The sequence below is a fragment of the Lepidochelys kempii genome, chromosome 8 (assembly GCF_965140265.1).
Source record: "Lepidochelys kempii isolate rLepKem1 chromosome 8, rLepKem1.hap2, whole genome shotgun sequence".
NCBI classification, from domain to species: domain Eukaryota; kingdom Metazoa; phylum Chordata; order Testudines; family Cheloniidae; genus Lepidochelys; species Lepidochelys kempii.
In genome coordinates, this window is record NC_133263.1 from 20666244 (window position 1) to 20691230 (window position 24987).

Here is a 24987-nt window from a genome sequence, read left to right on the forward strand (position 1 = left end):
GAAGTTTTCTACTTGTGAGAAGCTGAGACTCTGCTGAAGTAGTGACAACTAAGCATATGACACTGGTACTCTTCAGGGGATCTACAGCTACGTCAGCTGTCATTGGAATCTTTCTGGACTCTGGGTGCTGGCTTCTCCTCAGTGGGACTCAAGCAGGCTTCACCAACAGCAGCACTGTGGTGGTGGTGGTGGTGGTTTTCATCAGAGTACTCCCTTGCTACAGGCAGCAGCTGCTTACTGTTCATGTACTGCTTGAGGAAGGAGATATCTGAGGAGGTTGTCAAACCCTCCCTCTGGACCACTGCCAGAAGTGCCCAGCCCACAGAGAATCAACAAAAGGTAGACAGACACCAAAGAAACCCATCAGCTGGCTCCTGAGCATCCCCTGTGTTTTAATGTGCCCCCGCCCATCGTATCAAGATATGCTACCCATACTCCCATCAGACAGGGATGAACTTCAGCGCTTCCCATCTTGGATGCTTCTGTCTCCCAGAACCTGATCAGCTCAACAGTCCCTAGTGCAGGCAGCATTGAGACGCCAAACCTTCCAGTAAGCTGCCATGGTGAGAAGCAGCATTTTACAACCCAAAAGTGACTGTGGGAGTCTGGCTGACAAACACGCTTCTATTCCAGAAAGCTTCAGTACCATGCGAGTTCCCTTCCAGAGGCAACGCTGGATCAGTGCCTATGCAGCAGTTATATGGAAAGTGCAGGACTGTAAGCAATCAGCTGCTACAAACTGTTTTAGAACTTCAAGCAAGTTGGATGCTCAGAAATGCAACCATAGTCATCTAATCTATTCTACTACCATAGTCATTTCATTTATTCTAGGGCCCTGGTAAAAATTCTTTATGGGGAATTAATCCCCCACCATTAAATGGAATCAAGATGAGGTGTGGAACTGTCATTCCCCAAATGGAAGGGAAGTTTTGGGGCCTCGACACACTCTAAGAGTCCCCTCCTAACAACAGATCTTAGGGGCCTCCAAACTTATCAACAGGTTCATGCAGACCTTATGGCTGTGCTTGGGGGCGGGAGTGTCTACGCAAACTACTGTGCTGGCATTCTGAATAATCTTAGCAGCTGCACCATGACTACAGGAGAGCGGGGTCAATGCTGGAGTAATTCAGTGTTTGGGAGAGCCAGAGAGGCAAGGACCCTCTGAAGAGAAATGGTTTGGTAAAACATCTCATCCAGTTCTTTGGTCAGGAGTCTCCACAGCTCACACAGCCCTTCACTTCACATCCTTCTGATTCATGGTTACTGACTCAGTTCTATTCAGCGCCTGTCTCCACCAAGGGATATGTGTCAGCAACGAATACAGGGCCACTGACCCAATCTCAGAGCATGAGTGAATGGGGCACAACTACGTGATCAAAGAGAGGCAGTGTGGAACGGAACAGGAAAGCTGCATTAGGCATCTAATTACCAATTTAGCAGGATCAGCTAGATCTGTATTTACCACTCCATGCAGAGCACTCAGTGATAATGATGGTGTGAAATTGCATTACTCAGCCAATCTGAAAAGGAGGAAGGAAGAAGAAAGGCCCAAGGCAAAAAAATTTACATCAACCAAAAACTATGCACCGATACATGGGCTGGGGAGTGGATTGTTATAGGTAGGGCCCTACCAAATTCATGGTCCATTTTGGTCAACTTCACGGTCGTAGGATTTTTAAAACTGCGTATTTCATGATTTCAGATATTTAAATCTGAAATTTCACGGTGTTCTAATTGTAGGGGTCCTGACCCGAAAGGGAGTTGGGGGTGGGGGCCAAGGTTATTGTAGGGGAAATTGCAGGTCTGCTACCCTTACTTCTGTGCTGCTTACACCCAGCACTGCCATTAAAGCTGGGTGGCTGGAGAGCCACAGCTGCTGGCCAGGAGCCCAGCTCTGCTGCCACCAGCAGCAGCGCAGAAGTAAGGGTAGCATGGTATGGTACTGCCACCCTTACTTCTGCACTGCTACCTTCAGAGCTGGGCCCTTGGTCAGCACCACTCTCTCCAGCCACCCATATCTGAAGGCAGCAGCAGAGAAGTAAGGGTGGCCCTACCGCAATCCCCCTAAAATAACTTTGCCGCCCCCTTGCAACTCCCTTTTGGGTCAGGACTCCCAATTTGAGAAACGCTGGTCTCCCCTCGTTAAATCTGATCTTTTGTGTACTTTTACACTATACTACACAGATTTCGGGGGGGAGACCAGCGTTTCTCAAATTGGGAGTCCTGACCCAAAAGAGTTGCAGGGGGGTAGCAAAGTTATTTTAGGGGGATTGTGGTATGGCCCCCTTATTTCTCTGCTGCTGCCAGATTTCACGTCCACGAAGCATTTTACATGGCCGTGAATTTGGAAGGACTCTAGTTATAGGCAATTTATGGCAAGGTGAAAAATAAAGACAAAAAAATTGCAGAAAATAAGTCATGTTGGGCTCTCTTCTCCTCGCCAGCTCTTTCTCTGATCCCACAGGAATCCCATCTTTATTGCCACCCCACCACTCCAGCTCTCTCCGACTGATAACAGTGATCATCATAGAATCATAGACTTTAATGTCAGAAGGGACCATTATGATCGTCTAGTCTGACCTCCTGCACAACGCAGGCCACGGAATCTCACCCACCAACTCCTATAACAAACCCCTAACTTATGTCTGAGCTATTGAAGTCCTCAAATCGTGGTTTAAAGACTTCAAGGTGTAGAGAATCCTCCAGCAAGTGACCAGTGCCCCACGCTGTAGAAGAAGGCGAAAAACCCCCAAGGCCTCTTCCAATCTGCCCTGGGGGAAAATTCCTTCCCAACCCCAAATATGGCGATCAGCTAAACCCTGAGCATGTGGGCAAGACTCACCAGCCAGACACCCAGGAAAGAATTCTCTGTAGTAACTCAGATCCCATCCCATCTAACATCCCATCACAGGCCATTGGGCATATCTACCACTAGTAGTCGAAGATCAATTAATTGCCAAAATTAGGCTATCCCATCATATCATCTCCTCCATAAACTTATCAAGCTTCGTCTTGAAGCCAGATGTGTCTTTTGCCCCCACTGCTTCCCTTGGAAGGCTGTTCCAGAACTTCACTCCTCTGATGGTTAGAAACCTTTGTCTAATTTCAAGTCTAAACTTCCTGATGGCCCCAGTTTATATCCATTTGTTCTTGTGTTCACATTGGTACTGAGCTTAAATAATTCTTCTCCCTCCGTGGTATTTATCCCTCTGATATATTTATAGAGAGCAATCATATCTCCTCTCAGCCTCCTTTTGGTTAGGCTAAACAAGCCAAGCTCATTGAGTTTCCTTTCATAAAACAGGTTTTCCATTCCTCGGATCATCCTAGTAGCCCTTCTCTGTACCTGATCCAGTTTGAATTCATCCTTCTTAAACATGGGAGACCAGAACTGCACACAATATTCCAGATGCGGTCTCACCAGTGCCTCGTATAACGGTACTAACACCTCCTTACCTCTACTGGAAATACCTTGCCTGATGCATCCCAAGACCGCATTAGCTTTTTTCACAGCTATATCACATTGGCGGCTCATAGTCATCCCGTGATCAACCAATACTCCAAGGTCCTTCTCCTCCTCTGTTACTTCCAAGTAATGCATCCCCAGTTTATAACAGAAATTCTTGTTATTAATCCCTAAATGCATGACCTTGCACTTTTCACTATTAAATTTCATCCTATTACTATTACTCCAGTTTACAAGGTCATCCAGATCTTCCTGTATGATATCCCGGTCCTTCTCTGTATTGGCAATACCTCCCAGCTTTGTGTCATCCGCAAACTTTATTAGCACATTCCCACTTTTTGTGCCAAGAACAGTAATAAAAAAATTAAATAAGATTGGTCCCAAAACTGATCCCTGAGGAACTCCACTAGTAACCTCCTTCCAGTGACAATTCACCTTTCAGTGTGACCCGCTGTAGTCTCCCCTTTAACCAGTTCCTTATCCACCTTTCAATTTTCATATTGACCCCCATCTTTTCCAATTTAGCTAATAATTCTCCATGTGGAACTGTATCAAATCCCTTACTGAAATCAAGGTAGATTACATCCACTGTGTTCCCTTTGTCTAAAAAATCTGTACCTTCTCAAAGAAGGAGATCAGTTTGGTTTGACACGATTTACCTTTTGTAAAGCCATGTTGTATTTTGTCCCAATTACCATTGACCTCAATGTCCTTAACGACTTTCTCCTTCAACTTTTTTTCCAAGACCTTGCATACTACGGATGTCAAACTAACAGGCCTGTAGTTACCCGGATTGCTGTTTTTACCTTTCTTAAAAATAGGAACTATGTTAGCAATTCTCCAGTCATACGATACAAACCCTGAGTTTACAGATTGATTAAAAATTCTTGCTAACAGGCTTGTAATTTCATGTGCCAGTTCCTTTAATATCCTTGGATGAAGATTATCCGGGTCCCCCGATTTAGTCCCATTAAGTTGTTCGAGTTTGGCTTCTACCTCGGATGTGGCAATATCTACCTCCATATCCTCATTCCCATTTGTCGTCCTACCATTATCTCTAAGCTCCTCATTAGCCTCGTTAAAGACTGAGGCAAAGTATTTGTTTAGATATTGGGCCATGCCTAAATTATCCTTAACCTCCATCCTCAGTGTTAAGCGGTCCCACTTCTTCTTTCTTTGTTTTCTTTTTATTTATATGGCTATAGAACCTTTTACTATTGCTTTTAAATTCCCTTTGCAAGGTCCAACTCTACATGGCTTTTGGCCTCTCTCACTTTATCCCTACATATTCTTACCTCAGTAAGGTAGCCTTTCTTGCTAATCCCTCCCATCTTCCACTCCTTGTAGGCTTTCCGCTTTTTCTTAATCACCTCTCTGAGATGCTTGCTCAACCAGCTTGGTCTACAACTCCTGCCTATGAATTTCCCCTTTCTTGGGATGCAGGCTTCTAATAGTTTCTGCAACTTTGACTTGAAGTAATTCCAGGCCTCCTCCGCCTTTAGATCCACAAGTTTTCAGTCCAATCCACTTCTCTAACTAATTTCCTTAATTTTTAAAGTTAGCCTTTTTGAAATCAAAAACCCTAGTCACAGATCTATTTTTGTTTATCCTTCCATTTAGTTTGAACTGAATTAGCTCATGATAGCTCGAACCAAGGTTGTCCTCTACAATTATTTCTTCTATGAGGTCCTCACTGCTCACCAAAACCAAATCTCAAATGGCATCCCCTCTTGTTAGTTCAGCAACTACTTGGTGAAGGAATCCATCAGCTATCATATCCAGGAAAATCTGAGCCCAATTATTATTACTAGCACTTGTCCTCCAGTGTATATCTGGGAATTTAAAGTCTCCCATGATCACACAATTCCCATTAATATTTACTTCTTTAAAAACATTAACGAGGTCTCTATCCATATCCACATCAGATACCGTCAGTCTATAGCACACCCAAGCATTATCCCAGGGCAGGCTCTAGTAGCTTTCTTCTCCAATGTGATTTTTGCCCAGACAGACTCTGTTTTATCCATTCCATCACCTCTTATTTCTTTACAGTCTACCTCATCATTGATATACAATGCTACTCCATCACCTTTGACTTTATTTCCGTCTTTCCTAAATGGCACATACCCTTCAATACCTGTACTCCAGTCATGACTACTATTCCACCATGTTTCTGTTATCTCTATAATATCTGGTTTCACTTCCTGCACCAGTAGATCTAGTTCCTCCATTTTGTTACCTAGGCTCCTCGCATTAGTGTAAAAACATCTTAATTTTTGTCGTTTGGCTTCGCTCATATTCTTTACCTGATTGGGCACAGACATTCTACCGCCAATATTACCTATTAGATTGGTATGTACACTGCCCTTCCACCTTATGTCCATTGTCCTACTCATGGCTGTATCCTTTCTTTCTTTGTTTTCTTCCCTCTCAAAGAGAATAACTGGCGTGGAGATTACCTGGACATCTCCCAGCCATCTCCCCCGAATTCCTAGTTTAAAGCTCTCTTGATCAGTTGTGCCACCCTCCAACCTAGAAGTCTATTTCCCTCTTTACTCAGGTGAAGTCCATCCTGAGAGAACAGTCCTCTGTCCATGAATGCTTCCCAGTGGCCATACATTATGAAATGCTAAGGAAGGTTAGAGAGGCTACAAGAGCAGAAAGCACAATAATAATAATGGGTGATTTCGACTGGCCTCTTATTGATTGGGTAAATGTCACCTCAGGGCATAATGGAGGGATAAAATTTCTAGATACCATAATGACTGCTTCATGAAGCAGCTAGTCCTGGAACCCACAAGGGGAGAGGCAATTCTTGATTTAGTCCTAAGTGGAGCACAGGATTTGGTCCAAGATGTGACTACGGCTGAACTGCTCAGTAATAATGACCATCATCTAATTAAATTTAACATCCTTGTAAGGGAGAAAATACCAAAGAGACCCAATACTAAAAGCAGGAACGACATAAAAATGAGGCCACTTGTTTGATGGAAATTAAATGGAACTGTCACAAAGGGAAAATGCCTGCAAGCAGCATGGGAACTATTTAAAAAGACCATGACAAAGACTCCGACTAAATGCATACCTCAAATCAGAAAAGACAATAAGAGGACCAAAGTCATCCCACCCTGGCTAAAGAGCAGAATAATGAAGGCCATTCAAGGCAAAAAAGCATCCTTTAAAATTTGGAAGTCAAATGCTAGATGCACAAACTCGGGCAGATAAAATGTAAAAGTACAGTAAGACAGGCCAAGAAGGACTTTGAGAAGCAACTTGTTTAAGATGCAAAAACTAGTAGTAAGGGTTTTTATTTTTGTTTTTTAAAGTATATCAGAAACAGGAAGCCTGACAAACTGGCAGTGGGGCCACCAGACAACCAAGGTGTTAAAAGAGCACTCAAGGGAGACAAGGCCATTGCAGAGAAGCTAAATGAGTTCTTTGTATTGATCTTCACTGCAGAGGATGTGCAGGAAGATTCCCACATGAGTGCTGTTCTTTTTGGGCGACAAATCTGCAGTATTGTCCCACATTGTAGGGGGCAAACTGATAGAAACTATAGTAAAGAACAGAATTTTCAGATAGATAAGTAAATATGATTTGTTGGGGAAGAGTCAATATGGTTTTCGTAAAGGGGAGTCATGCCTCACCAATCTATTAGAGCTCTTTGAGGGAGTCAACAAGCACATGGATAAAGCTGATCCAGTCGATATAGTATATCTGGATTTTCAGAATGCCTGTGATAAGGTCCCTCATCAAAGTCTCTTAAGGAAATTAAGTGGTCATAGGATAACAGGGAAGATCCTCTCCTAGATCAGTAACTGGTTAAAAGATAGGAAAGAAAGGATAGAAATAAATGATCAGTTTTCACAATAGAGAGAGGTGTCTATGCTGGAACGAGTGCTGTTCAACATATTCATTAATGATCCAGAAAAGGGATCAATTAATTAATGATCCAGAAGCGGCAAAGTCTCCAGATTATACGAATTATTTAAGATACTAGAGTCCCAAAGCTAGGGTTGCTAGGTATTCCTAGCAGCATCCAGTCAGCACAGATGTTGGCCGAAGTAACCGGCCTCCATCACTCTGGGGTAGGAAGAGCAGCACCTGAAGCCACATGGAGGAGCTGCTCTCTGCTCAGCTGCTGACACCTGACAGAGACCAGTGGCTGGCTTCCAGACCAGGCTCCAAGAGGTAGGTGGCATTGCAGGGGAGTAGGACAAGGGGACAACAATTGTCCTAGCCCTCACCCCTTGCTACGGAGACTGATCCCTCCCTGTCCCAGACCCTTGCTAGGGGGACCAACCCCCTGCTGTGCCCCGATTGGGCAGGTAGGTAAGCTCCATGTCAGCAACTCCCAGACTGGCTCTGCAGGCAGCTGGTGAGTCCTGGGAGAGCGGGGATTGGGAAAGAGAAGTGAGCAGGGGGTGAGGCCTTGGGGGAAGAAGCGGGTTAAGAATTGCAAAGTCTATTTGGAGCAGGCCCACACCCATCAAGGGGGGGAGCTAGGAGCTCCCCATCTACTTCAGCCCGTGTCAGAGTTAAATGGTTGGTAGTTCAGAGCCTGCTTTTAACAACTCCCTTTTTGCCATTTTCTGTCCATGTGGTTCTAAAACAAATTGCCTTAAGGGGTTGTTCAGCTCCTCCGTACAAGAGCACAGACTGGTCACAGCAAGCTGCCTCAGCTACAGAAGATGTCTGTTCTCACGTGTTTAATATCCCTTTAAAAATCAGACCTTTTAGAGGGACGCCAGAAGAAATACTAATTTTGGACTGGGGTATGCACAGGCGGCAATGAAAGCTGGTACTTACTAATAGCTCCTGTGTAGGTTGGCTGTGTAAGGTCTTTTGGCACCTTCCTGTAGATATCAAACCTGAAAGAGGAAAAGCAACAGCCATAAAACAGGTGGAATATTTTAATATACTTCATGTCCCTGTAGGGTTCAATGATGCTCAGGATTTTTCCATTCAGGTTTCCAACAACATTTTTCATTTTGCAGAAGGGCATGAAAAAAAAAAAAACACCGACAAACCCTTTCCTTTTGTACAGTTATGTAACTGCGCTACTTTTTGGCTCCACCTTTGCAAGCTCCCCCCTCTACCTCCTTTGCCTTGCTCTCTGGGTCTCTGCACTCCAGCTAGTTAGCTAGCATTGGGGGAAAATAGGTTATGGTGGACAAATTATAGACCATTGTATAATCAGTGATGTCATCAGAAAGAGTATTCTTTTCCCTTTTCAAATTTTTTGTATGCAAACTATGGGCTCATGAATGCAAGGAACCCAGTACAAACCAGGCAGGCTCTCTACACACATGCTCACCTCCACTTTGGACATGGGTGGAATATCAGACAGGCAGCTAGTGTCATGGGACTGGGCAGTCATTTTGGAGGCACTGACAAGCATATCCAGGGACTAGGAGAAGAACAATACAGACATATATCTTCATTTAGGGAAATAAAGTTTTGAATCCAGATCTCTGGAGACTAAATGCCCGCACATTGACCTACTGGACCCCGTCTTTTTCTGCTTTTCACAGCAGGATCCACACAACAGATTTTCTAAAAGGAACATCTCCCAAGCCCCAAACCTGAATTACAGAAACATAGTTGTGTCTTTTAAATTAATCCTGCTGTAACGAGCAAAGCTGTTCAGTCAATCAGCTCCTACGTACTAGGAACAAAAATGCAGAAAGGCAACCTAATTAAATAATAGGTCTGTTAAGACTGAAGACAGAAGAGCTCCTTTCACCTGAACCCACCCAGGTTCTCATGTGGAACAGGGAGCAGGTATTTCAATCTTCCCCTAACTGAAATCATTAAAAACAAAGAAAGGTGACATGGCAGCAGAGATTCATGGAAGAAGCCTGCAAAAAGCTCCAGGGAGCTCTGACTTCAGTTGCCAGGAAAGATAATCCATAAAGCAACTTGCAACTTGTGTGTGTGTGTCTGGTGGGGGGAAAAGCTGCAAACACCAATCTCCCAGCAATAATTAAAAAAGTCAAGGTGTTGAGGTAAGAAACCTATACTTGGACAACAGATGCAGGGAGAAAAACCAGCCAAGCATTTTGCTTCCTCTCCCAAGAAAAGAAAACTAGTTTAATATTAGACCATTATTTCTATTCAGTCATGTCTTTTAATATCAACATGGCTCAGCTTTGCTATTTTAAACTCCCATAGTTAAACTTTCACTGCCTTATGATCTTGGCGATATAATTTCCAATCAACTTGTGCTCCACCACACCCAGCCGCAACGCAGGTCTGACATCAGATTTTCCAAGACTCAATAAAAACTAATTAGTCCATTAAAAAAAACAACAACCCACACCCTGAAGTGTGAAGTGACTGGTTCCCCCACAAAATAGCCTTGGGTTTTTTGTTGTTGTTTTTTTTAAATGTCCTAGTGGTGCATGAGCTTTGATGATTTTTCCAGCTCAGGATCGCGGGTCTCCCAAGTTCACCCTGAAGTCCTTGTCTCCAGCTGCAGTGAGATAGATAAGACCTCTCCAGTTCCAAACTGGACACTATAATAACCTGCATTTTCACACAGAGAAGATACAAGGCTAAGATTCATTTTACCACCCTCTCTTTGACTTTCTAAAATTCAATAGGTATCTTCATTTTAAAGCACAAGTTAAAGTATTTTGTTTATAGTCAACCTCATTATTTATCTAAGGGTCTCAAAGCACTTCACAGCTCCCTGTGAGGTAAGGAAGCATCATCATCCCCATTTTCCAGATAGGGGACACAGCACTACAGAGAAGTTAAATGACTTGCACAAGGTTGTACAACAAACTTGGCAGAGCCAAAAAAAGTCTCCCACTCTAGCCATTAGCAGCCATGGCATTGCTGTATTTTATCTACCCACTCTGGACTAGTCTAATTAGTCTATGGGCCAGCAGCACTTAACTAGCCTCCCACCTAGAGGGATCTCTTGTTGAGCACGGAGAGCTCAGGGTAGAAGACCTTCACTCTGCTGCTACAATCTGTGCTATGCCTATTATGGGTCAGAGGTCACCAGCTCCAAGGTCACCTATCCAGCACCTTTCACTAGCACCAAATCTGCTATTTTTGGGGGCAGTTCGAAGATAACTAGAATGCCTTTCTGAATTCTTTCATCATTAGTCTGACTAGAACACCAATATAGTAAGCTCCTTAGCACACCACCTGGAGGCAGAATGGGTTAACAAAGACTAGCACCTGCCTGCCACAGACCTACTAGAAGACTTTTCTATTGTTTAATTTTATTCAGGATTCAAAGTTGGGGGTGATGGTTTGGGAGGGAGGGAGGGAGGGAAGAGAAACAGGAAAGTATAATAATAAAATTAATCTTATGGTTACGGCCATAGGAACATTACATATCTGGGTTCAATGCCTGACTAAGCCACAGAACAAATCACTTTAATCATCCGGTGTCCCAGTTACCCACCTGTGAAATCCTCCCCTGGTGTGCTGGGAGACTAAACTCATTAGTGTCTGTGAGGTGCTTAGATACTGCACTAATGGGGCCAAGTACATACACAGAGGGAACTGACACCCCCCCCCCCTTGCCAGCTTTTGCTCATGCATGATGTAACTAACAGAGCATGCGTTGCTGGATGCTTATAGCACTATACATTTTTATTACTCTATTCACTGCCACCCCCCTAAACACATTACTAATGCTCCTGAACTAAACAGCCCATTTATGGGTTTGCAGCCACCCTGAGAACATCTGGAAAGTGCTGTTTACATTTTTTCCACATACACCAAAGCAACAGCAGCAGCAGATGATAAAGTGACCCAGAACAGCTGATGACATCATGGTCTCACAGGAGGAGGAAATAGCTGAACTTCCTGCTCATGGCCCATTAAACGCTCAACACTGGCGTCGTCTCACTGAAATCACAATAATGGATTGGCAAGGCGAGAAAGTCAATGGAGAGGGAGGCAGAGCAAGGGCTTTGGAGTGTTACTGAACAACTGTAAAATAGGAAATAGCTCTATGCTGAATGTAGTAAAACCACCGCCATGTGTACACTATAAAAGGAAGCGTGTTTTTAGAGTGAGAAATGTTCACTAGTTTTGAAGCTATGACCCATCGCAGGATAAAAATAAATGCAGAATATATAGGTATTTGAATACTTGAAAAGCTGCTTTTAAAACAGATGACTAAAATGGGAGAGGGCGCTAAGTGGCACTCACTTCCTAAAGGCCTCTTTACACCCCCACCCCCAAAACCAAATATTTTTAGATTTATTTATACAGGAAATCTCTAAAGAGGGACAGAGTCAAAGTTGGTGGGACAAACCACCAACATAAACTGACCTGTGACCTGTCATGTGCATTTATCTGCTGGTTGTAATCACCTACTGAAAAAAAATCTAGCCTCTCCATTTTCCATGCTGCTTCAGTTGCATTCCCCGTCCTCTCCCATGTAATAAAAATCACAGCTAGAGACAGAACTGAGCCAAAACTCTAGATCGTAATACTCCTCAACTCTGCGAGCCTTTGGAGCCAGATCCAGACTTCAGGACCCAAGCCTCTCTCGAATCACACCACTTTGTACCTCTATAGTATCTGTCACGTGAGAATCTCAAAGCACTTTACAAACATTTAATACCCAAAGTGCACCAAAAAAATGAACCTATAGCCTGAAGAGCTCACAGTCTGAAGACCCATTATGTCTACACAGCATTTTGGAGCTCAAGGAAGCAAGCCTCAGAGCCCAGGTCAACAGACTCGGGCTAGCAGGGCTCATGCTAGTGCTCTAAAAATAGCTCTGTAGACAGCAGTTTGATGTTTCAGTTCAGGCTGGAGCTTGGGCTTTGAAAGCTGGGGAGAGGGGCAGGCTTCAGAGCCCAACCTGCAACTGCAAAGCGAAGTCTAAACAGCTATTTTTAGAGCTCTAGCATGAACCCTGCTACCCTGAGTCTGTTGACCCGGGCTGGGAGGCTCCCTCCCGTGGACTCCAAAATGCTGTATAGACATATCCATATGCATAGTACAGTACAGTGCAAAGTGAGTGGATTGCATCTGATAAGTGGAATGCTTTGTGGAACTGGCAAGCTTTTAGAAGGGGACAGGAAGGGTTCCCATAACAAACAGTGGAGGAAGGACAGTGGTGAGATTGGATTGTAGGCAGAAAGGAGCTTGGATTGTAGGCAGAAAAGAGAGCTTAGGGAGGAAGTACAAGCTTAAACTTCACACGGGGCGAACGCCGATACATGGCCTAAGTAGCAGAAAAGGCAGGTGAACTAGGCAACTGCATTTAGGGTTGGAGCAGGATGCTGCAACGGTCAGGACAGACAACAGCACTAGCAGCAGGGATCACGAGAGGGATAGGTTAAGAGATCTGGAAAGAAAACACAACACAACTAGACAGCAGAACTCATGGCCACACAGAAGTCATTGAGGCCAAGAGCCTAGCAGGAATGGGGGTGAGGGAAAAGAGACTGGAGATGTATAAATAAGCCTAACTTATCTGTGGAAGTGCTCACAAATTTGGAAGATATTATGTTCTAGAACTAGATCATAAAGGTTTATAAGCTAACCACTAAATATAAATAATTAAAAATTATTACCATAGCCTAGTACAATGGGGCCCTAAGTGCTAAAAATCTACATCTGGCAACGATCCTGGATGGAGGTCACCTGTGGAGGAAAAGTTGTAATACTTAGCATCGTCCTTGGTGGCAAGCAAGTCTATTATGGGAGATCCCCAATGACAGAATATTGGTCCCGTGATGGATCTGTGCAAGGACCATTTACATTTGGTCATAGATTGCCTACTCAGGAATTCCATTAGGCCAGTGGCTATCAAGCTTTCCATACTACTGTCCCCCTTTCAGGAGTCTGATTTGTCTTGCATACCCCCAAGTTTCACCTCACTTAAAAGCTACTTGCTTACAAAATCAGACATAAAAATATAAAAAAAAAAACCAGCACACTATTACGGAAAAATTGTTTACTTTCTTATTTTGACCATATAATTATAAAATAAATCAATTAGAATATAAATATTGTACTTACATTTCAGTATATCGTATATAGGAGCAGTATAAACAAGTCATTGTCTGTATGAAATTTTAGTTTGTACTGACTTCGCTAGTGCATTTTATGTTGCCTGTTGTAAAACTAGGCAAATATCTAGAGGAGTTGATGTACCCCCTGGAAGACCTTTGCATACCTTTAGGGGTACACCTATCCCTGGTTGAGAACCACTGCACTAGGCTATTGCTGACTTCTAGGAGGCGCAGGGACTTTGGGGTTGCCCCACTCACACTTTTTTGAGAGTGAAACCATATCACAGAGATGTCAGGTACCAGCCCTCGGGTCACTCTTAGAAGATCAAAGACAGGCATCCCTGCTCGATGCCAGAGGGAAGGCGTAATCCAGCAAAGAAAATATGACTTTTTGTACAGCGGTGTTATGGAATAATGTTTCAGCTCCAGTCCTGGGCACCTCTCTTGTACAGACTATGTCCGTGGAGGGGATCTCAATAATCATGTGAGGGCATATCACTGACCCATAATTGGCATGGTCTGCATTTAAGTCTGTACTAGTTCACTGTGCATCATTCCTGCCCTAATGGCAGACTTCAACACTTTGTCCTTGGAGCGAAGCTTGTCCCCTCCTTACAGGATGGTATCTCCCTGTGCCTGAATCCATGCTTGGGCTCTGCTCAGCTCTTTCAGTCTCACCTTTATCAGCTCTGATAACAAAATTGTTGGCATCAGGAGTGCTGGCCCTGAGACCAGCGCTGGCATAGAGGCAACTTGCGCTGGGGTGGTCAGCGGAGCTGGTGCCAATTCTTACTGCATCTCCTTTCCTGCTTACCTTTCGCTGAACCCTAAGGTAGTGTGTGTGCTTACAGGAGCAGACACTAACAAAGACCCTTTCAGTCATTCTTTGGAGGCAGTCACCTCCTCTGAGTCTGAAGTGACAAGTGTATCAAATGTTTGAGGAGATGCAGCTTCAAATCACATGTCCCTAGATGTACGAGCTCTCAAAAGAGAAGGATTTACACAACGAGCACCTATCTGGGATGTGACTCTCCTCCAGAGAGAACAGGCATCAACTGTGCCCATCAACTGGGAGGCGAGTCCATTGCAGGCTGGGCAGGATTCAAAGCCAAATGATTCGGAGTCTGCCACATTAGTTGGCATGAAGCACATTACCCCACTGTACAGAGAAGTGTACAGGTTTCTTTGGGGCGGGAGGCGGGCATATTACTGACCTGACACTAGCATAGCAGGTGCCAATCCAAAGGATCCCAAAGCATTTTAAATAAACTCAAAGGTCACATCATTGGTATGCGGCATGTAAGCACCTCAGAGGTGGTACACCTTACAGCTTTTGTAAGAGTGACATGAAATTCTGCAATAGCATTCCTTTAAGATACAGTGATCTGCGTACACAAAAAGGAAGTGCATACCTAAGAATGTGAGAAGTGGCAACAAAGGAAAAGAAATCAAGCTGTCTGGTAGGTAAGTATTAGCAGCACAGCAGCAAAGGGAACCCTTGGCATCCAGAGGAATTCATTTGATGGGAACCAAGATGTTCTCCTCCTCCATCTAGACGAGTATCTCTGGGTACACTTCACTGTATTTTAAAACCCATCGAAGTGAATCACAGAGCTTGAGTCTGCAGATGTGGGGTTGCGCGATTGCACTAAAAACACCTGTGCAGACTTTGTGCTTGTGCTCTGAACCCCACCCCTACCGCAGGCTTTAGAGCTCATGCTGTAACTCAAGCCCAAATGTCTACACAGCTGTTTTTAGAATCATAGCATGAGCCCTGCAAGCCTGAGTCTGTAGACCCAGGCTTGAAGACTTGCTGCCACAGGTTTAAAAACTCAGTGTAGACATACCCTCACTACCTAGTATACAGGAACTGCTCCTGTCAATGCATGCAGGAACAGTGATGTTTGCAGATCCCCTCATTGGGCCTGGAGGAGCACTGTGGGCCCACCATAAAGCAATGCACGTAGGGAGAACAGAATAGCAGCCTCCCGACCAGAAAGGGCAAACGATGCTGAGCATGCCACCCAACCCAGCCTTTCAGAGTAGTTAAGTGACTCTCGGGGTCATTCTATTTCCACGTACTAGTGAATCATTCTGGTGAGTCACTACAGAGAGACATTAAATTCCTTAACCACCTACTCTCAGCAAGACCGCAGACAAAACTGAGGTTGGGGGAGGAGGAAGATACACACACGCGCGCGCACACACACACACACCTACGCTTGTTTACTGAATTTTGGGGAGGGGAAGAGGTGTTCCACTTTTTGTTTAGAGGACTGCATTTTATATCCCACAAAATTATCTCAGCAGCCAAGCAAAACCGCAACACGCACAACCTCGCTGCCGAACAGAATTCACACACCAGCAATAGCTAAATGATGAAATTTGCAAAGAGATGATTCCCTTCCCCCACCATGCCACCCCATTTCATATGATTCAGATTTGACTTCAATGCTTAGAGTGGGTTGTTGTTTTTTCCCCCCACTAAAACTGAAGTGTATTTTTCCAAAGCAGAACTGCATATTAAAGATCAGCTTCCCCTGCCCCATCCATCTGCTTTTTGACAGACACTGGCCCCAGAGTGGCTGGTCTTGCATTAGTACAGCATGTACTGAGAAACGAAGGTGCCTAGGAGATGTGGTCAGAGCAAAGCATTGTTCTTCTCCTATTCCCCATGCTAAGAGTGGTTGTTCATTTCATGAGGACAAATTATGTACCTGATGTCACTGAAATGAGAAAAAAAAAATTGATTACACTGGGGCTGATGTATCTATGGCTGGTCAGTAAAACGGTCATAAGCCAAGCCATCTGAACTCCATGCCTATGATAAGAACATAAGAATGTGGATGATGAAAGAACCATGGAGTCTCCACCTTCTGCAGTAACCAGCTCCTGGCAAAAGTACTACTTTTCCGCAAGCACGTCTCATCCAGAAATTAACCCATCCTGGATTAAGAAGAACCGGGTCAGGTCAAGTTTAGCCTGAAATACAGGCTGCATTAAGACAAGCTTTTTACGAAACTTCACACCACGAAAAATGTTTATTTTAATTCTTCTTTTACTAGAAAGTTTAAACATACATTCCCTCACAACAACTGCAACCCAAGCACTATACCACCGTGCTAGTACAGGAGTACCTGAAAGTAAAACAGACTAGTCTCTTTTAATTGGGTGACGTTAAAGGAAAGCAAATGCACAGTCATATAATAGATTTGTAAAGTCTTTCAGTGTTTTAATAAACAAAGATAGTATTTGTAAGATTTTTAAGTCAGAGTGTCCCTGTTAATTAGTTGAACATGAATAATCCCTAGACGTCACCTAATGTGTGTGTTAGAATCATAAAATCATAGAATATCAGAGTTGGAAGGGACCTCAAGAAGTCATCTAGTCCAACCCCCTGCTCAAAGCAGGACCAGTCTCCAACTAAATCATCCCAGCCAGGGCTTTGTCAAGCCTGGCCTTAAAAACTTCAAAGGAAGGAGATTCCACCACCTCCCTAGGTATCACATTCCAGTGCTTCACCACCCTCCTAGTGAAAAAGTTTTGCCTAATATCCAACCTAAACCTCCCCCACTGCAACTTGAGACCATTACTCCTCGTTCTGTCATCTGCTACCACTGAGAACAGTCTAGATCCATCCTCTTTGGAACCCCCTTTCAGGTAGTTGAAAGCAGCTATCAAATCCCCCCTCATCCTTCTCTTCCGCAGACTAAACAATCCCAGTTCCCTCAGCCTCTCCTCATAAGTCATGCATTCCAGTCCCCTAATCATTTTTGTTGCCCTCCGCTGGATTCTTTCCAATTTTTTCACATCCTTCTTGAAGTGTGGGCCCCAAAACTGGACACAGTACTCCAGATGAGGCCTCACCAATGTTGAATAGAGGGGAACGATCAGTCCCTCAATCTGCTGGCAATGCCCCTACTTATACATCCCAAAATGCCATTGGCCTTCTTGGCAACAAGGGCACACCGTTGACTCATATCCAGCTTCTCGTAAACCGTCACCCCTAGGTCCTTTTCTGCAGAACTGCTGCCTAGCCATTCGGTCCCTAGTCTTTAGCGGTGCATGGGATTCTTCCGTCCTAAGTGCAGGACTCTGCATTTGTCCTTGTTGAACCTCATCAGATTTCTTTTGGCCCAATCTTCTAATTTGTCTAGATCCCGCTGTATCCTCTCCCTACCCTGCAGCATATCTACCTCTCCTCCCAGTTTAGTGTCATCTGCAAACTTGCTGAGGGTGCAATCCACGCCATTCTCCAGATCATTAATGAAGATACTGAACAAAACCGGCCCCAGGACTGACCCTTGGGGCACTCCACTTGATACCGGCTGCCAACTAGACATGGAGCCATTGATCACTAGACGTTGAGCCCGACAATCTAGACAGCTTTCTAGCCACCTTATAGTCCATTCATCCAGCCCATACTCCTTTAACTTGCGGGCAAGTGTTAACTGTCCTCTGGGTGAAAATGCTCAAATGATTTTGGGCAAGAGTACCACAGGACAGAGAAAAAAGTACGACTGTGTGCAGCAGCTATATTCATTGTTAAACAGTCACTAATTCCTGGTGTCTCTCATCACTCTCAAAGCCCAGGCTAGCACAGAGTGAAAAATAACAATTTAGAATAATCAATTACCTTGGGATCAGTCTGTAAACACGAAAAAGGTGACATTTGCTGAATCAATCTGTGAATTTCTTTAGCAATTAACTCTTAACTTGCTAGTACCACAGATTTTACAGTCAAAATTTGCTTTCAAATAATATTTGAGCTAAACATTTTGTTGACCTAGTCGAGCTGGAAATTCAAGTAGAGTTCAAAAACTGAGGATTTTATTGAGTTAAGGTATGAAAACGGAGAATGCAAGCATTAGAATATTCCCCGGGTTAGGACATGTCAGTATCAAATTCAGGCAGCCCCCACATTTTCATTAGGCTGCACACTGTTGTATTGACAATGCAGAATGGCACTGGAGGCATTTGTGTTCCACCATACATGCTGTGGTCTTGAGGCCTGTTGCTGGCAGAGAGCTAACCACTCATCCTGGGTAGGGAGCTATGTCCCTTACATCGCAATCACTGGTTCTGCAATATAACTAGGTTTGGCAGGTTTGATTTAAATAACTAGTGATCAGTAAAGGTCGATTTCATCTGACACACTGAAATAGATGAAAAAAAAATCTATTGATAACAGTTGGCTCCTAGAGCCTACAGGGATCCAGCATCACTGGCCCCGCGACCACGTAGAGCCATCTGCAGCCCTGGTCACTCGCTCACCGGCTGGCCATCCCCCGGAAAGGGCCGTTCAGCAGTGGGGTGGTCTCCCCTGCAGCAGGAGGTGCGTCCTCCTTCTCACTGTCCTGGCCAGGGGTCTCTGCCCTGCCAAGCCAGGACCCTCACCACGTGCCTCCAGGGATCTGGTGTCACCAACCTTGTGGCCGTGCAGGGAGCCCCGTGCAGCACCACTGGGAACGTTTATTTAAAAGACAAATATCAGAAAAAAACTAAGGTTAAAAATATCAATCAATAATTAACCATCAAATTTACAAAAATAAATAAATAATGAATTCTGCCAACCCAATATATATAAGGCCTCCAGAGGAATAAACAGAAAAACAAGATAAAACCTGGCAAGGGAAAAAAACTCTCAAACTTGACAGTTTGAACTGCCCCAAAAGATTTCTGGTTCAGGAACAATCTCAGTCCTCTTACATCCTCTCTGGGTAGAATAAACTATACTGAGCCAAGGTTAGGTTCCTGCTCAGGGAGAGGGGATGTTGGCGGACAGCAGCAACATACACAGAACACGGTTTTTTAAATAAAAAGAGAGACACGACTCTATGCTAGTCACGCTGAGACTGCTTCCTGGGCAGAAGTACTCAAACATCAGGCAGGAGTCATGCAGCTCACTATAGTGAAGTATGTAATGAGAGTGGTGGAAAACCCACTTCACAGTGACACATCTGCAGTCAAGAGGGAAGCTGAAGAGTCATCGAGCCCACACTCTCCAAGGGCACTACTGTCTGTCATGACAGAACTCAGACCTGTCTAGGGCTGGTTATTGGCGTTTCCTAATGGGAGGCCCCTGGGGCTCCCCCACATCACAGAACCACACAGTATTGTCTGCACGGGGTTATTTCACCCCTATGCAGTGGGACAGGGAACGAGGGCAAGAAGAGCACTGCATTTTCTGAACTAACTCACACATGTTCTCATACCACAGGACCATTTATACAACGTGAAAACAACCTCCAAACCAGGCACGCCTGCTATCACTAAATGTTTAGGCCATACCATCCAGGATAAAAAAAATAAAACCAGGTTAGGAAACCTGCTTTAAAATGTTTCATCCAAGTGCAACTTTATTGCCAGTATGGAGGGGGCACAATTTGGTTAAAGCCATTTTCAGAACCTGGTTGCCCTTAGGCCCTTACCCCTGGATGGAACTGTGCTATTTACAACTTTGTTCAGAAATAGTTGGCAAGCACAGCTCTGCTCCCACGTAGTTTCATAACACTGCAAAAGAGAAGGTTCCAATGAATCCAACGTGCATGAAGTAGATTTTGTTAAACAAAGTCTACGTGGGACACCATCAACTTGAAATCTAGCCACTTAAAAAACAAAGTATGAGTTACCTGTTTCACCTGAAACTATTCGTATTTGCCCTTGGATCCTCTAGCCCTTTTCTGTGGCCTTACAGACATTTGCAGGGGACAGATGGACAGACACACACAAAAATACAACTCTGTAGCTGTGTGAAAGAGCCACACCAAGATGGGATGTTATTATAAAAAGGAGAAACACAATAAACCTGACAATACATGATCACTTTATCAATTGCATACGGTAAAATTAAAAAATATAAAGATTTCAATCTACTTTAGTTCTAGTAACTTCAGTTCTTGTTTCACCTATTAATATTACTTTTTAAATTGACAAGTGTTCCTTTCACCTAAACTTGCAGTTTCCTTTTTGCTTACAAACTAGACAGTTTCTCTCTCTTTAGAAGCACTCAAGGGCATTTGAATTGGATTTTTGACAGACCTTCATACCAAGAAAGAAGATTCAGATCTATAGCTCCTTCGTGGAACCAAAGAAAGATGAAATGGTATACAACGGTGCTAGCAGTAGTCTCTTGAATAGAACTGGGTACTGCATCCATCTCCATTACTGGCTTTTCCCTATTGCCCCCTCACCCTGTCAAATCTTTCCTGCAAATCAGAGAAGATGTGTGTGCATGTTCATGTATTCATGTCCATCCTTGACAGTCAGATTAAGTGAGAAACCTACGACACCAAGAGCCTCATTGCAAACCAAAAAGAGCTGAACCAAATAGAGTTTTCCCACAGACCTCATATATCAAGAATCCAGCAAGGTAATGTTTCCTTTTTACAAAAGGTTTGAATGATAAAAATGCATCTAGGCATATGCCACTGCCTGGCTGACATGACAGAGAGCATGCTCATTTCTTGCAGAGAGTGCACTCCTTAAACATACTGGTCAGTAATTGGGAGACAAGAGGAGGAAGAGACTAACACAGTACTACACATTTAACTTGCCATAGGCATGCTGCATAACAGTGTTATACCCACATACATTCATTTTAAGGAGGCCTCATTGTTCTTGGACATTGACTTGACTGTGCCAGCTAGAAATCTAACAGCTTAAGTGTCCACTGTAGCATTCTCTTCAGATGATCTGGAAAATTCTGTGACCTGGTGTTTCTCCCAGAGCAGAGGTATTCGCTGAAGAGACCAACAGTCAACAGGCTGCACTGGATGAGAAGGCAAAGATATATAAAACTGCAGCGACACAAATGCAGCTCTTGACCATCTTCAATATGGAGGTGCTGCATGCAGTGACTCTGGCTTCTAACAGGCCAGAGAGCACCAACTGCTGCTCATCTGTAGTTTCTCTGTGAACACTTAAAATTTGGCTTGTTTAGAAGGATGTAATCTAAAAACTAATTATATACTACAAAACCATCTGTAGTTATTCCATGTAACAACTGCGTAAGGACAAAGTTCAACAACTGCTGGTGAACTTGGCCAAGAAACTATTTCTATTCAGCTGTCATGAAAGGCACAAATCTTCTTTAAAAATTAAGTGAAGAGGATGAATTTAGCCTCAAAAACAAGAAAAAACAGAATCTTGGGGTTTGCCAGCCTCCCCTCCACCCACATACCAATCTCCCCAACTGCTGTCTCTGCCTCCTTCCCTGGGCATTTCTATTCTACTGTTGTATCATGAGCGTGCCACTCAGAAGGCGGAGTTGGGTGGTGGAGTCTATCAATCCAGATGTCATACACCCAGCCAGGACAGATAATCAAATCTCCCAAGATCAGTGTAGTTGTTCCTATTTTTATATTTGCCATTTCACGATACAGGAGATGCATTAGCAATTCAGCATGTCAGACATCTGTGTAACACACAGGCTTTTTTTGAGGGAAGACTGAGCAACCACAATCCAAATTTAGAAAGCATGTTAAAGAATATTCATAAAGGAGGATTTTTGTTCAGGTGAAGTGAGCTGAAATGATGGCCCTACAGAATCATGTTCTCCATTAGTATACAGAACAGGCTGCCCCTACACAGCCACCACCACCACCTCAATATTTTTCTGGAGGAAGCACCTCTAGTGCCAAGAAAGGAGTTTGCAGACCATGGCTCTTTCACAGTCTCTGCTTCTGTTCAGACTTCCTACCAAGGTGCCACCTTTTTGTGTGGATGCCTGTCCATTTGGAATTCAGAACCCACCAGCTCATTTTGCATAAATCAAACAACTAATAATTTGAGGATTGGAGACAGGGAGCACAGAGAAAAAAATCACTATAAATTTGGGCCAGATTAAGTCAGAATGATTTGTAGGCTAATTCTATTTCCAAAAAAGTTTTTAGGAAAGGCTGGATGTTGTATGGAGGAGATGAGAGTCAGTCACCAAATTGCCCTGAGAAGTTTTCTCCTCCTCCTCAACTTCAGTGTATTTAGGGCAGGGGTGGGTAAACTTTTTGGCCCGAGGGCCACATCAGGGAATTGAAATTGTATGGTGGGCCACGAATGCTCACAAAATTGGGGTTGGGGTGGGGGTCTAGGGTGGGGCTGGGGATGAGGAGTTTGGGGTATAGGAGGGTGCTCAGAGCTGGGACCAAGGGGCTCAGAGGGCGGGAGGGGGATCAGGGCTGGGGCAGGGGGCAGGTTCCGGCTGGGGGTGTGGGCTCTAGGGTGGGGCTGGGGATGAGAGGTTTGGCATGCAGGAGGATGCTCCAGGCTGAGATCGAGGGGTCTGGAGTACGGGAGGAGGATCAGAGCTGGGGCTGGGGGTTGGTGGGTGGGGAGAGGTTCAGGGAGTGCAGGCTTCGAGTAGCGCTTACCTCAAGCTGTTCCCAGAAGCAGCAGCATGTCCATTCTCTGACTCCTATGCAGAGGCACGGCCAGGTGGCTCTCCACACTGCCTCATCCATAGGCACTGCCCCTGCAGCTCGCATTGGAGTGCGTAGGAGCTGGAGCAGGGCCATGCTGAGGCTTGTGGGAGCTGTGTGGTATGGCCCCTGACCCTGTGTCCCAGCTGGAGTGCCGGAGCGGGGCTGAGCCACATGGTGGAGCCCCGACCCTGTGCCCCAGCCAGAGCGGGGCCAACCCACATGGTGTGGCGCCGACGCAGCACCCCGGCCGGAGTGCCAAAGCAGGGCCAAGCTGTGTGGTGCAGCCCCTGACCCAACACCCTGGCCAGAGCGGGGCCGAGCCACACGGTGTGGTTTACGGGCCAGCTTAAAACAGCTCGTGGGCCAGATCCAGCCCATGGGCCGCAGTTTGCCCACCCCTGATTTAGGGGGTGGGGGAGAGGAAAGAAGGACTCGCTACATTTTTTGCCACCTTCTACATGCTTCATGGAATCACAGTAGGCCTGAGTTTAGGAGGCGACCTTTTTCAGCCTCGGGGAGTTACAGCTCTGGATAGTCATATTGATGGCAGAGTTGGAGCGAGAGGCACGTCCTTCTTCCTAACTCCCTGTGGTATTTCTGTGGCATCCATTCTATATCTGCTAGCTGATTTACTGAACAGCGTTTGTACCCCTATGGTACATCAGCTACCTGGGCACAGAGAAAGTCATAATAGGACACAGAAACAAAGGAAAGCCAGGGAATAAAGTATTACGGGAATTGGAAGCATGAAGGAACATGAGTTAAAAGCCTACCTCTAGCTCCTCAACAACTTGAGGTACAAGGGGAGGAATGCTTGCCACCATTTAAATTCAAAGAAAAAAGCCCTTCACTAAATACTTTGTGAGGTAGTTCAGGATGCAAGATGGTCAGTGCAGGGCACGTGTGTAAAAATGCGTGTGCACACACAACACACACGCACGCTTGCTTTCCCTTCCCCCTGTTTCTTCTAGGGAATATGAAAGAGCAAAGCAGATTTTTACAGCACAACTCCATGAAGAGAGGGGGCCTGGAGGTGCCTCATGTTCCACCATTACAGCTACCTCCTCTGCCAAGACACCAAAAAACGAAACAAAAAACAAAATAGAGGAGAAATTACAAGGTGCTAGAAAAACTACATAAAGGGAGACATGAAAGAGGAACAAGAACATACACATAACCTTCTAGTGCTCTTAGGAGAGCAGATTTTACCACACAAAGCAAGCCACACAATACAGGGCTAGAAAAACAAGTTGTGAAGAACCACCAACTGTTCTTTCATTTCCTTGGGTCACTGCTCTGAAACAATGACTTTGGGACAATTCGTCTTTGCTTTGTCAGTAATGGTGGGCTAACAGCCCTTGAATGCTAGACAATTAGAGCAGTCCCATGAATGCCAAAAGAATAACAAGGCTGCCACACACTCTAACACAGGTGGCCATCTCAAGTGGCCCGGGACCAGTCCATAACTTGTACTATACCCCTGACTAAATCTTGGGGTGCTCATGGGGGGTGGCCCAGGTGGCACCACGGGTGCTGGGGGAGCGGCAGCCCGGGCCGTGGGTGCTGCTGCAGGTGTTGGGGGGGCAGTTCAGAGTGAGCCTCAAGTGCTGGTGGGGCTGCCCAGGGGGTGCCGTGGGTGTGCAGGGTCGGGGGAGGGCTATGGGTGTACAGCCTTCCCTTTTTACTTCCCTAGCAGCTTCTTACAAAAGGAGGAGAGTGCCAGGTAAAACGTTTTCAAAAAGCAAATTTCTTACCATTATTATTACTAAGAACAATTTTTTTAAAACCCCTATTTACTTTTCAACACTTAGGACCACTGTCCAAGCTGAGTGAAAAGGAAAAGGTAAAACAATCAGAACAGCTGTGTCTAATTCACGTTGAGATTACCATGCACAAGCACATTGCGGTCTGAATCATAGAATTTAAGGCCAAAAGGGACCCTCAGATTATCTAGTCTGAACTCCTGTATCATAGGCCACCAACACCACCTAGCACCCACACACTAAACCCAACAACTAAAATTAGACCAAAGCGTTACAGCCCACGGGAGATTAAATGATTACGTGTCACAGGCAGAGAACAGGAGGGACTGAGATGCACCAGT

General features: G+C 44.8%; 1 protein-coding gene across 4 annotated transcripts in view; it reads right to left on the reverse strand.

Annotated features, from left to right (window-relative positions):
- The window catches only part of ERGIC1 (endoplasmic reticulum-golgi intermediate compartment 1), a 101490-nt gene that overhangs the window by 60405 nt on the left and 16098 nt on the right, over nt 1–24987 (reverse strand). For 3 of the 4 annotated variants that reach the window (XM_073355799.1, XM_073355802.1, XM_073355801.1), the window contains 2 exons: nt 8784–8876; nt 8276–8337 (listed from right to left, as the gene is read on the reverse strand). In XM_073355799.1, coding sequence (XP_073211900.1) covers nt 8276–8337; nt 8784–8830 — 109 coding nt within the window. In that variant the 5' untranslated portion in view covers nt 8831–8876. Of the gene's footprint in view, nt 1–8275; nt 8338–8783; nt 8877–24987 lie in introns of those variants that run through there. The other variant, XM_073355800.1, reaches the window with a different exon arrangement.